This window comes from Eulemur rufifrons, chromosome 6, assembly GCF_041146395.1.
Source record: "Eulemur rufifrons isolate Redbay chromosome 6, OSU_ERuf_1, whole genome shotgun sequence".
Classification (NCBI taxonomy): Eukaryota; Metazoa; Chordata; class Mammalia; order Primates; family Lemuridae; genus Eulemur; species Eulemur rufifrons.
The window spans coordinates 77,030,716-77,045,429 of NC_090988.1; the positions used below are offsets into that span (position 1 = coordinate 77,030,716).

Sequence of the window (14,714 nt, forward strand, 5' to 3'; positions counted from 1 at the left end):
CCCCAGTCCACCTTTCAGCCAACCAAAGATGGGGGTCAATAACAAGGAAAGAGCAAGTCTGTTCTTAGTCTAAGTTAAAAGTGGCTATGAACTACCGAGATACCCTGGGCAAGCTGTCGTCCACAAAGTAAGTGTTGTTGCCTTGCTGGTAAAATGTGATGTGTTGATGACTGTTATATTACATCTAAAATCCCATTTACTGGTAATAGAAAAGTTCAGTTAAGACTTTTGCCTTATGTCTCCTGGTGCTTGATACAGCGTTGTGTGATATTACCAATTTTCGCTTCAGGCATATTCACATGCAAGAGCGAAGACTTCACAAGAATTTGCACATTTGATCCAGGGTGAAATTATGCCATTTTCATAGCAAAATCAACTTTTCCCTGGCAGCAAAATGATACGTACTTTTACACCTAGAGAAATGCCTTTATTTTCAAGGAATTCTGAAAATAATGTTGTCTTTGTAAGGATTGTGATCAAGTCAGTCTAGGGAGAGGCCCAACTGGTAAGAGTCTTCTTGGCTCACTTTCTGACTGGGAGCAAGTTCCTTAACGCTTCTTGCTTTGGCTTTATTGTTGAAAAAGAAAAAACAAAATAGAAGTCACATGCAATCTTTTTCTCCTATGTGGCACAAAACTGCTTTGGAATACTTTCACATTTCTAACGTCATTGTTACACATAGAGAAAATGTCTGTAAAAGGGCAAATTGCTGTTGATGTAACATGTGAAATTTCATCTCAATGTGCTTTGCTTTTAGTGGTGTCGGAAGCAGTAGGAATTTATTCATGGAGCCCTACTGATTTGCAGACTGGGAGTAAATACCAGGCCTTTTGCAGTGATTACCAAGAGCCCCTTTCAGTAGACATGATATACTGCCTTCCTGCATCACATTAAAGTGGAGGATTGAGGAGTGAGCCCAGCTGAGCCATTCTGTACACACCTAGCCAGGTTGCAATTTATATTCAGACAGAGCTGTGAGTGGCTTTCAGAGGACAAGAGGGAGGAAGAGCATTTCTCTGGAATTTTTCCACCAGAAGCAGAAACCAAACTCCGATTTGTTACTGCAATGCTTTGAAAAACGGTTCTTTCTTCTACTCAGGAAGAAATTAGCAGGTAAATTCTTCTCTTCCTGTAGGATTGATATCTAAGACTGCTAAGGATCTCCCTCCACCCCTTTTTAAAAAATAACCCTCATACGATTTTTCTTTCAAGTAATACATATATCCTTTCCCTAAGTTTTTGTATTGAGGACTTAGTCTATGACTTTTGATTTCTGACACTATGCCAGGAATTGCTCAGCTTCATAGCTCATGAACAACATCTAACTGTACCCCACAAAGGGTCCTGCACTGTTACTACAGGTGAAATTGAAGAGAAATTGGAGGAGAAAAGATCAATTCATGTGGCATTTGGTGGCCACCAGCCATTTCAGTTTTATTCAGTAAATGTAGGATTTTAAAATGGAGGTTTTAAAAATATGGTGATTGAGTCAGAAAATGTCAGTGGGGGGCAAATTTAGTGTTAAGTGGTCAAAAAGAGTCTATCGTATTATGAAATATTATATATAATATAATAAGTGGTCAAAAAGAGTCTATCGTATTATAAAATATTATATATAATATGTAAGCTGTTTGACCCTGTGAAATTATATTTCAATAATATAGTTTCTATTTTTTTCCTGGAAGAAAATGCACCTAAGATATTTTATTGGCATTATTATGTCTAATTTTGTTGCATTTCCAAGAATAGATTTGAGGCATAAAATGCCACTTTATGTAAAAGGTAACAATGTTTAAAAGAGACCGCATGAAAATAAAAGGAATAAATGATCATCATGTCATAACAAGCATACAAGTATATGTGCACATCTATACCAGCAAAACATAGCACAAAATCTGATGATTCTGATAGGAGTTAATTGTGGAGATATACCAGAGATAGCAGTTTTGTGGATGGCATCACCACGATGTCTGTGGCTTGTGGGCCCTGCTGCCTTTGGATTCTGGCATAATTTGCTCTGACCTCCAATTGTTGCTTTAACTCTGTTAAAAAAAAAATACATTGAGAGATAAGTCAATGTATTTATAGAAAATAATTAAAAGTCCAAGGTGATTATAAACTGGAAGATCCCCCAGAAATCCTTGGCTCCCACCCTGGACTCTCTCATTACACCCTTGACTTGCTTATTACATCAGATATGTGTTAATCTTCTTTGGATTTCTAGAGAATGGAAGTTGCTAGAGAGGGCTCCCTTCCAGGTTTTCTGTACAGCCTGAATTGGAAGCTAACCTAGGAGTGGTCTAAAAATTGAACCCACTGAAAAGATAGGAAGCACAGCAGAGAGAACAGTGTTCAGGTTTTATGGCAAACATCATAAAGCACTCTTTTAATTTTGTTGGGGGTTTGTGTGAAAGAAACCATTCTAATAGCATCTGGCTTGTTTTTCCAAATCAAGTTCATTTTTCAAAAGCCCAATGTGATTCTTTGATGACTAACTTCCACATGCTAAATGTTTTTGATGTTATAGTACATAAAATATTATAGAATGTTTAGTTTTGAAACTCCCAGTCTACCTTATTTTCTTAGTACATATTTAAGCCAGTAGGTCACAGAAAAATCATGAGTGGAATAACTAATAAATTAAATGTCCTTTAATGGGTACACACATTTAGTAGCAGTTCTAGCTTTTCTTTTTTTTTTAAAGCATTCTGAATATTTAGATTTCCACTAAATGATTATTTCTAAATTAATTATTTAAAAAAACAATAATATGGCAACCATAAAGTAAGTTCCTAAAGAACAACTAAATCAAACTCTCTGCAATCAGATTTCCTAGAACCTATATTCACTCACTGGAAGGAATTTAGAAAGTTGGAGAAAACTACAAATCCTTCACAAGGAAGATAATATGGGGAAGCTACTTTCATAGGAAAGGAATCAACTTTCACATCATAGTAATCCATGTGTTTACAGAATAAAAATGAACGTTTGTCTACCTAGCCTTGTTAAAGGTTTACAGAACTAACATGGAGGAAAATGGTAGAAAGAGTAATATTTACATTTCTAATTTTTTTCTCTTCTCTTCACAGTTTTTATTGGTAACAGGCTTGCTTCTGGGAAAGCAGCCTACATCTCTCTCTGCGGTTTGGATACCCTTTTGGCTAGCTTTCCTGAAACATGTTTAGCTTTATTTATAAGACGGGCTCAATGATCACAATGTGGCAAGGAGGGCAGAGTACAGGCAACTGAGGCCCATCCTGAGAACAGGAAAGACTAAGCATACAGAATAAAGAGACTGGGATAGTAGCCCCTACCATGCCACTTGGTTGCTCACTATTCAATTGTACTGTAATCATTTCAAGTGTGTTCATATTCTCAATTAGATTGAAAATTCTTTTAAGAAAGGAAGCCTGGCTTATTTTTCTTTAAGAGGCAATGCACTTTGGGAACACAGAAAGCTGTTAACTAATACTGATGATAAGAACCCTATCATTGGTGTGTTCTTCTAAGTAACCATGCAGTGCAGATCACTAAGAGCTGGGGTGATGGATAGTGGGGTGTGACGGAGACAGCAGAACACAAAGATTGGAGCCTCGTGCATGATGTAGGATGGTGCTGGAGGAATATTTGTGGCAGCCCTCAGGCATCCCAATACATCCTTGTCTCCCTATTTTTTGGTCTTCATTTCTCTACGTTTGTCCCTTATGTGCTAAATATAAAGATATGATTGCAACTGCTTTAAAAGTTTTTGGTTTACCTACCTTACATATAACATAGTGGTAATAATTTTATGGTGACCTTTTAACAGAAAAAATCCAGTGGTATTATTATAAGGATGCCAGATAATTCACTTCCTAATCTTTCAATTTCCTTTAAAGTGATAACAATGTTCTTTGGAATTTCCTGAAAATTATGTCTTTGCTAACATATACCTGCCTAGAAGGGGGCTTTATATTCCTCAGGAATAGGATAAAGGACAAGAGTTCATTCAATAATAAATACATGTTCTTTTCGGTGTCTGTCACTTATCAAGGAAAATGATCAAAGAATAGACAAGATAATAAAACTAGCATATATTTACTTATTACTAAAGAAATAAATCTGCAAACTATGTAATCACTATTAATAAAACATTAAGTTTGAAACAACTAGAAAAGTAGGAAGTCAGTGGAGCCTCAATTTCCCTAGGGTTCATACTAAGGGAATACCTTCAAATGGGGCTTTCTTAGTATTTCTGCTACAAATACATCCCATATATAGGGCTCAAGACTAACTGAAAGTGGATTGAATTCTTCAGGGCAAATAGTGTTAACAATTAGTTGTCACAATAGGTGAGGATAATTATTAAATTATTTAATAATAATAATAATTTAAAAATCATGAGAAATCATCATGATGGGATATAAGCTCTTTGAAGAAAAAAAATGCTTTAATTCTTTAAAAACTTGATGGAAAAGAAACTGTCATCCCTACCTTTTTGGGTTATAAAGCCATGCCCCATAGATGCGCAGATGACCATGTCTCGCTCTACGTCATCCCATGACTGAACCAGCTCTCCCTCTGGGGTGTACAGTGCTCTGGCTGGGTGGGCCATTTTGAGACGAGAGGAGCAGTCATCCAACAGCTGAAACACAAAGGGACAGCCATGTAAGAATACAGAATGTCACAATATAATTAAGTATTAAAGAATCAACTCTTTTTTAAAAAAAACTATTATGCTAATTGAGCATTAGGAAGAAGTACATGCAAATGTTCCTTAAAGTGCTTAAACTGAGGAATTTCCGTCCTCGTCAGTGGAATTTTCCTCCTGGTTCTGTATTTTTCCATGGAAGAAGGCTTCTCGCTGTTTAAGACATCCCTAAATATGATAAACCCTAGATTGAGAATCCAGACTTCTCAGAATAGCTAAAACAAATTTTTTAATGACCAAGGAACTAGAATGACAAAAGGTGAAGAGACTCAGGCTCTGTGTGACCTCAGACAAGTCAGGCAACTTGATTACAAGAATCTCTTAAACTATAAAAATGAAAGTTTTGGCCTACGACATCTCTGGCTCTATGATTCTATGGTTAGAAAGTCTTTTTTTCTAATTGATAAATTTTAAAACTGTCCAGAGTGGCCTTACTCAACTTTTCTCAATTTTCCTTGAAATATTCATTAAAACACATGTACAGATACAAAATGTCAACAGTACTACGAAGATTGGTCAACATGCTGCCAGACTCCTTGAGGGCAATTCTGTTAAAATGTGAACAAAGCCTTAAGACAAAATAACAAAAGCAGTCAGGAAGAAAGTGAGAGGTTTCTACGCACCTGCCTGTACGACTTCCACCTAACAGAGGGCCAGAAGCTATTCCCCAAAAATGTAGGAGCCACGTCCACAACAACCCCCGACATCACCATCAATCTCCAGCACAATCTATAGATGTGTGTTTATAGATCTGGGATATAGATTGTGATCTATCCCAGCAACAAAACCAACTAAGAATAACAATTATTTTAAAATGTGAGACCTTTATTAAAAAATATAAAATTTTGCTGAAGAACCAAAAAAAAAAAAAAAAGACTTGTTGGTATATAAAAGAATGCCACAAGTCTGGTTGCAAAGATTGACTATCGTAAAAGGTGTGAATTCTTATGAAGTTAATTAATAGTCTAATACAACTACACTTGAAACCCCTGTAGGATGATTCTGTGGTGTTGAAAGGTAATTCTAGACTTCACCTATCAGAATTTACAGGCAAAAATATTCAAGTAAAATTTGAGAACAAAGTATAACAATGGGTGACTTCTTCCAGATATTAAAATGTATTACAAATCTACATTAAGTATTACATATCTTATATGACTTAAAAACATAATCTAGTATATGTAAGATTTTTATTACACTATAAAGTTGGTATTTCAACTTAGTTGGGAGGACGAAAAATGACCAGTCAGTAAATAGGGCTGAGATAATTTTAAGCCAACAAATAGAGCAGAAAAAATAGCTTCATTCAAATTTTACACCAGAAGAAAAGGAGAAGGGAAAAGGAAAAAACACAATTATAAAAAATTAGAAAAAAATCAGGTGAATATTTACATGACCTTAGGATGGTAAAGGACTATCAGAACATTAAAAGCAATGAACAAACTTATAAAATTTATTACCTTATGTTCATTAAAAAATGCCACAGACACAATGGCAAATTGGAAATTTGATACAATAATTCTAACAAAGTTACTACTTAAAAAAAGGAAAATTCTTATCAATATGAAAAATGCATTTCATAGGAAAGTAGCACAGGACTTAGAGAATTCAGAGATAATAAATGATAACACAAAACAAAACAAATCAAAATCATCTCTCCAAGTAAAGACACATAAACTAAAACATGGGTATAACATTTTTCTTCTGTCAAACCTGCAAACACATGTTTCTAAATTACTGCACTTAGTGTTGTTGATACAACAGGCAGGTGGGAATTCTCATTCACTACTTGCGAGAGCATAATCTCCTGAAACATTCCTAGAAAACAAGCTGGCAATAAGTATCAAAATTCTCAAGCATATTTATGTAATTTGACTTAGCAATCCTTCTAGGAATTTATTTGAAGTAAATAGTCAGAGAATAAATATAGATTTATATATCAACATGTTGTCTACAGCATTCTTCATAATAGCAAAAAATTAAAAACAACCTGAGTGGCAAATGATAGAAAACTGAATGAATAAATAATATATTCATTTGACAGAAGATTATAATGCCATTGAAAATAATGTTTTTTTAAGAATGTTAAATTACATGGAGAAAAAGTCACAATAGTTTTTTAGGTTAATAGAGCAGCTTGCAAAACTGTAATATACCATGTGATCTACTATGATCACAATGGCAAAAAAATTTATAATTGTTTAGAAACTATAGAAATATATATACTAAAATTATAATAAATGGTTATTTGTGGGTGATAAAATTTCCTTTTCCTACTTGGTCCTTTTATTCTTTTTCTAATTTCAATGTAATAACTATATGCTGTTTTCTAATTAGAAAATGGAATAAATGTTACTTAAAAAATAAAAAAATTCATAGTGATTATTTTAAAAAATGAGATTGCAGTAGATTCATATGATTTATTTTGTGATTTTTCTAAATTCTCCATAACAATAGTCACTATCTTAGTTTGCTTGGGCTACAAATCCCACAGACTGAATGGCTTAAACAACGGACATTGATTTCTCAAAGTTCTGGAGGCTGAGAAGTCCAAGACCAAGGTGCCAGCTGACTCAGTTCCTGGTGAGGGCTCCCTTCCTAACTTGTAGATGGCCAAGAGAGAGAATTAGAGTCCCACCCTGATGACCTCATTTAATCTTAATTATCCCCTAAAAGCCCTATCTCCAAATATAGTCACACTGGGGTTTAAGTCTTCAACATACGAATTTTGGGATACAATTTAGTCCACAGCAGTCACTATTTTTTTTTGCTTCAAGGCAACCAAAAGGATGCTAGCTGAGTTTCTGTTTGGGCTGGGAGCAATGGGAAGCTGTCCTAGAAATATGTAGAGATAGGTATCTGGGAGAAATTTGTGTAGTTTGAAAAGATCTACAAGGAGGTATTTATTATATTTTTCCTTACTTTACCACTAAAATATCACTATTCTACAAAGATTATGTTTTCCATTTATAATAAGAAAAATAAATATAATTTAATAAAAACATACATGAAAGGCAAAATACGAATTAAATTATGTTTATTTCACTTGGTTTTTTACTAAGACCTACTTACATGAGACAAAAAGCAATGAATTTACAAAAATCTTTAAAAAATAAATTTGAAACTAAGGCATTTTCAGTACAATTAAGTTTTAAAATATCTAGTCAGCTTATGACCTTTATATTAGTAATTCTCAGTTTTCAAATGTAACTAAATTTATTCAAGTATCCTCTTTAAAGCGGGTAATATAAATTAAATGTTTGTAATTTTTGTAATGACAAAAGTTCATGATAAAGGAACAATGTTCTATAAATAATTCCTCACCCACAGTCTATTTTGTGAGTTTAGTTTTCGTAGACCAGGCCTCCTGAGGGTGGGGCACAGGGGCATCACAGAGCTACTGCATGCTCCCTGTGGGCATGAGGTACTTGCCTATCCAAATCAAAAGGACCTGTTTCTCATTCTTTCAGCCTCTGCTCATGCATTCAGAACCGATCCTGGGCTGAGAAAGAACACACTGACTTTGAGACTCTGTAGAATCAGAAAGACGTTGCAGGATGGGAAGAAGACAAACGCTTCAGGAACATAGAAGGAGGGGCTCAGGTGATCATAAATCAGAGAAAGATGTTGGTCCTGAAGAAAGAGCCACTAACCCTGGAGAGAGAGCTGCCTTGGTGCATTGATGACTGATGAGCCGACACCGGTTGGAGATGAGAGTAGCCGTAGCCATGTTCAAAGAGTAGGTGGGAAGGACGTGGTTAAATCATCCAGAATAGCCACAGCAGTGAAAGCAGTTGAGAGAAAGTCTGCATTGGATGGGATTCAAATACCATCTGGGGGTTTCATTACAGAAGGTAGAGTGAAGCACTTTGAAATGTGTTCTGTGTCTCATTCTTCCAGTAAAAGTACTAACCATTGAAACTCGGAGCTTCTTTGGAATCAGTGTCATTAGCCAGACTCCCCCAGTGAAATCTGAACCCTACCCTTCCTGCTGCCTATTTGTCTCACACACACAGTCCCTTCTCCAGAGGTATTCTTTACAGCCTGGCAGCCTGAAAGGATACGTTTCTAGCTGATCACAAAGAATCTCATACAGGCCCCCAAAGACAAAAATATACAGGATGGAAAAGGAAAAGGAAGAGGTTAGAAAGAACTTTTTTTAATATAAAGCAAAGAAAGAAATATTAATACTATGCAGAAATTTTTCTAGACATTCTCTAAGTGTCTTTCTACACACTGCGGCCACATTAATCTCTACAAAACATTGTTTTCACCATGCCATTTCTTTATTCAGAGACACGGAATGGTTTAAGCACTTCAGTCTGGATAGTGTTATGGACTGAATTACATCCCCTCAAAAATCATGTTGAAGTCCCAACCCCCACTGTGACCACATTTGAAGATATGGCCTTTAAGGAGGCAATTAAGGTTAAATGAGGTCATGAGGGTGGGGCCCTATTCCAGTAGGACTGGTATCTTTCTGAGACGAGACAGACACCATAGCTTTTTCTCTCTTGGCACACACACAGAGGAAAGGCCATGTGTGGACACAATGAGTAGGTGGCCGGCAGCAAGCCAGAAAGGGAGGCTTCATCAGAATACAACCCTGCTGACACCTTGATCTTGGACATTCAGCCTCCAGAACTGTGAAAAAAAAATAATTTCTGTTTCTGTTTTTTTAATGCCCAGTCTGTAGTATTCAATTATGGCAGACTGAGCAAACTAACACATATACTTTTAAATAATCTCTCCAGTCATCTCTCTCCCTATTTCTCTCTCCAAGGAGCATCTATTTAAAATGGCTTATGAACTCCAGCACCCATACCGTTGTGTGTGGTGCCCCCCATACCTGGTAATGTTTGTTCTGCCTGAGATGTTGAATCTTACCCATTTCTCAAGTACCATCAGAGTTCCTGATTGATTCTTCTGCAGACCCTTATACCTCAGCCTAGGTGGGCACAGCATTCCCCTTCTCTGAACTCCTATTGAATTTCCTGCCTACACCACGAATTTGACCTTTATCACATTCTGTTAGTACTTCTCTCAGAGGAATGATAGCTTCCTTATCATATATGTTTTCCTTACAAAGAAACTGTGAATTTGTCATAAAAATGCTACATAGAACATACAAAAAAACACACAAGGAAGAAAAATAAAGGTCATCCATAATATGACTGTCTAAAAATATATACAACAATAAAATCCTTCCAGTTTTTCTTCTGTATGTGTACGCACATGTGTATAGACTTTAATTCCACATGGTTTATGTTTCTTTCACATAGTATATCTTAAACATCTTTATTGTCATTCTTTCTAAAGGTGATTTTAATTGAATTATATAATAATATTCCATTCAATGTGCTATAATTCATTTAACCAATTCCCTATTGATGAGTTTTTAAATTATTTCTAATGTGGCTCTGTTTTAAATAGCCCTGTGATAAATATTCTTAACAAACAATATTTGCATATGTTCATAAAAATATCCTTGGGAAAAAATTCTAGAAGTACATCTTCTTATGATTCATATAGGCAAATTTTCCTCCAAAGAGTTGTACTTCCACCAACATGAGAGTGCCAATTTCTCTACATACCCAAGTAAATTCTGCATATATTTTTAAAAGATTTGCCAATTTGAAATACTAATTTAACGAGAGCACAGACCATATGTTACTTCATTCCTTGTACTGCTACTACTGTTGATATTAACCTGTCAATTATATAGCACTATTAAGTTTACAAAATATTTTCACAGGCATGAATTAGAATAATACTTCACAGCATCTATCACAGTACCCTTCTTACATAAAGTTGATAAAAATTATATGATCATGGAATAATAGTTACAGAGTGCCCTTTATATGCTACACTGAAAGTCACATAAATCAAAAAATCATCCACTGACTAGATACAGATATATGTAATCTTTGTAAAAATCATTGTAAGTTTTTGCTATCCTGAATCTGATACGCTATCTTTTCCCATTGTCCCTGCCATACCCTTTACCTGTTAAATCATTTCCTATTCTCTCACTATTTTATTAGTTTTAGTTGCAATCGTTAAGTGCATTTTAAAATTTGGCATCTATAACATGAACTCTGTGATTTTTTTGAAGAAACTAGCAGGGAAAAAAACATTCCAACTTTGTTACAGTGCTTTTTTTTAGGAAGTTCTCTTCTGAAAAACTTTCATTTATTTTTAAAAAAATCACTTTCCATTCTTTCTCCCAGGTGTACGAAGGCCCTTTACTTGTATTCCTAGTTTCAAGTATACATTTTCTGCATTTTTATCTTCACTTCTCAAGTATAGCAAATTGGTTGTCAACGTCTGAGATGCAATAGCTTTCACCATTCTTATTACAACTTCCTATCAAAGAAAAGTGGTCTCCCCTTACACTTCGAAACCGGACGTATCTTTAGGGGCAGAACTCATCTGAGTCGGCCCTGCTACTCTAGGTGCTCTCACCAGCTTCCATGAGCTTCTCCAGGCAGTCTGTTTCACCATCTTGCCTTTCCACCAGCCCTCAGCAACATCTCGTCTTTATGTGACTTTCTCTTGTCCCAGAAAAATTCATGAAAACATTTCACAAAATAAAAGACAAATTACTATTTAAGATATGACTGCCACAGATCAGACTTTAAAAAAAAAAAAAAAACTATCAAAATTTATTTAATATGTGCCTAAAATTTTCATTTAAAGATTAGGACGGAATGTCAAATTTTAGAATTATATTCCCAAAATTACAAACAATAAATGAACTGCCACTCATCTTTTCCTTAGTCAATGTTTTAACTTTGAGAAGTGGGAATTCTGCCCATTCTAAGGCTGTGGATAGTAGGAATATGATAGGCTTTCTCTACTGACGACTATTGTTTTCCTAATGTACAATGATCTACTAAATAATTCATGATAGGTGAAAAAATTACTCTTTTGTGAACTGGATTTTAAATAGATGAGGAAAATTATTTTTAAAATTTAGATTTTAGTCTTTGGCTAGAGTGGGTTTAACTGGCATTGTTCTCTGCTTGCCAAGTGTAGTATTCAGATTCATACATATGTTAGACAGCACTGGACTTCCCATTTTCACACATATAAACTCATTTAATTATCAGATCAACCCTGCGAGGAAAGTATGATTCCCATTTTATGGATGATAAAATGAGGTTTAGCGAAGTAAAGTAATTTGTCTGACCTAACAATTTAGAAATGCTAGAGCTGGGATTTGAGCACTCTTTTCACACTAGATTTACCTCTGAAATAGTTCTGCCCCAGGCATAAGTGCCGTATTCAGGTCTGCCTCCATTTAGATAAATCCATACTCGTTTTGTGTTGGGTTGCTTATACAGACTGCTCTGCTTGGCTGTAGATGCAATTCGAGAATTCCTTTTGGATTGCAGTTCTTGGACTTCAGAAAGGTGTGTCTGTCAAAAAATGCCCAGAGAATGTCATCTTTAAAGAACTGTCTGCTTAGTGTGTGTAAAGAATGTGATGAAAGCCAAAAATATCTTGTGATTAAACTATATTGAAAAAAATTTTAGGAAGGAACTATTAATTGCATTAGCCTCTATTGTCACTGAGTCTTCAGTAAATTCCCCTTGCTTCAATGAAACACTAAAGGCAATAACAAACATTACAGTAATAACAATAATGAAGCACTCATTTTGGCAAAGCACTGATCTTTCATTTACAATGTGAAGAAATGAAGAGAGATGTGTTTCTGGACTTCTGCATGGTGTTTCTCCTACTGAGAGATTTCTCTGCATCTAACAAATGAGTTTTTGATTAGAATCACAACATCATTTCCTTTAACCAAAAAACACATAAGGGAGTATACATGAATGTTGTTTAAGTCCTTACTTGCTGTCTTTTATAATACAGCAGACACACTTATACTTTGCCAGATCCCTGCCAGGCAGCTTTTTATCCTACTTCAAGCATGTCCTAGTTCAATGCTTTGCATTCATTCCTTGGTCAGTGATTTATCCTTCTTAGCTTGGCAAGAAGTCATATTTCTAGCGATGTCAATTTCTTTTCTCTAAGTAACCTTGACTCAGGCACATGCCTAAGATTTAGATTGAACACATTCCACAAATTTGAGAAACCCTATTAAATAGGAACATATCATTTTGATGAAAAACTTCACAAAGCAGAAAGTTTTCCCTGGTCTCTCTCCCCAGTCCTCTCTCAACAGCTGACCTTTATCTTTTCAACTTTTTTATATCTGGCAATCCTGACTGATTAACTAATTGGACTGAAACCACTTTTTGAATTTTTCACTTCTGAATGTCTCCATTGCAATTAGTATTTTGCTCCTTGCTCTTTTTACATATTAAGACATGCCCTTAGGAGTAATGAGCAATGAAGCCATAAGGCTCAACTTGACTACACTTATTACAATTACCTTTGTACATATCCACTGGGCCCTTTTCTCTTCTTTGCTAAGGTCATAATTTCTGGTCTCCATTCAAACAAAGCAGACTTTCATATGAGCTGGCTGTCTTTTAGATAGCTACTCTCCAAATGCCAACTCAATGCTTGGCATATGCTTATATGGCCATAACCGATCAGATGCTGAGAAATGTATTAATAGAATAATTTTAAAATTCAGTATTGTACTTTTAAATGCTTATAAAAGAGGCAGAGCCTTTAAAGTTTGGAATCCTAACGAACATACCTCTGTATGTCTTATAAGTTCCATGAGTTTAATTTCCTCTTGAGTCTGCTTGGTCCAGCCTCCTTCAACCACCACTGGCTGCACAGGGCTCTTGGTGGGAACCATGGTGGCCAGCCGACATGCTGCTACTCGCCGCCCTGAGGAAACAAGTCTCTAGAAATTTTGTTTCTGATGATAGGCTTTCAGATTTCAAATAAATTGGTTTGGCTTTCTATGCATAAATCATTCCACCTAAGAGCATAGGCTAAAATACTAAATATACCATAAAAGCAAAGATACCTAAGGTAATAATATCTAACAATACCTCTTCATATGGGAGCTTGAGGCTTTAAATAGCCAGGATATGCATACTCACTCTACAGATGGCAAAGAAAGATAACATGCTGACTTCCACACTGGCCCCAGCCTCACATCCACGATATGGTTCAGCAGTAATTTAGTCAAATAGAATTCATGACCTTCTATAGTTCCTATCATCTCTTCCAGTCCTGGAACATATGTTTTGTTCTCTTCACTAGTAATAAGCCTTTCCCCCACAATTAGCTTAGCAGCCTGGGGATTAAGTATTTCTAAAATAATATTAACCCAAGAGACAGGAGCCTTTTTTTTGCTATCTAATAATACCCTGTGAACACGATTAGTTTCTGACACCTCTTCTGCGCCCTCTATGCGGTTAAGACGCTGTGGTAAGAGAAAATATTTATTGGAATACTGTATTCTAAAGAATCACAGGCATAATTTAATGTGTGGTAATTCCAATTTATACATTCTTTCAACTAGACCACTTAAAATTCTTATAAAGTAGATTTTAAAAGTCACATTTATGAAATTGTTTGTTTTTCTGTGTTGAAGATATACTCTAGCAATGAGTTTCATTATGACCTCTAAATTTCTTAAGTAAAAATAATGCTTACTCTTATGTATTCTTTCCAGAAATCTATCTTGAGCAATAACTATGGGTCAAACATTGTGCTGGATAATGCAAGCATAAACATTGCCTCAAGTTTGGAGGGGAAGGCAGACGTCAAGGAAGTGATTACACCAATAGTTTATTGCAATTATGCTGCCCCATGGAAGTACAGGGTCTATAACAGCTTCTAACAAAAGTTGCTAACCTAGTCTGAGGCATCAGAGAAGGCTTCTTTGAGAAAGTAAACACTTAGGATGATAAAATAGTAAAACTACTAAAATGAAGTTGAGTCTCAATTTTGTTGCCAACATACTCTTTATGGGCAGATTTTCAGACTATGGTTACAAACAAAACTCTTGGAAAATAATTCAATACTTGCAGAGGATAAAGCATTTGTGCTCTTGTACCTTAAGTTTATGGAAATAGATCCAGCAATAAAA

General features: G+C 35.4%; 1 protein-coding gene across 2 annotated transcripts in view; it reads right to left on the minus strand.

The window, feature by feature from the left end:
- Nucleotides 1–1,914: 1,914 nt before the first annotated feature.
- Nucleotides 1,915–14,714, minus strand: part of DCDC1 (doublecortin domain containing 1) — a 376,416-nt gene continuing 363,616 nt past the window's right edge. For both annotated transcript variants that reach the window (XM_069469763.1, XM_069469762.1), the window contains exons 33-36: nt 13,365–13,501; nt 11,941–12,111; nt 4,474–4,624; nt 1,915–2,042 (exon numbers count right to left, since the gene is read on the minus strand). In XM_069469763.1, coding sequence (XP_069325864.1) covers nt 1,915–2,042; nt 4,474–4,624; nt 11,941–12,111; nt 13,365–13,501 — 587 coding nt within the window. The remainder of the gene's footprint in view (nt 2,043–4,473; nt 4,625–11,940; nt 12,112–13,364; nt 13,502–14,714) is intronic.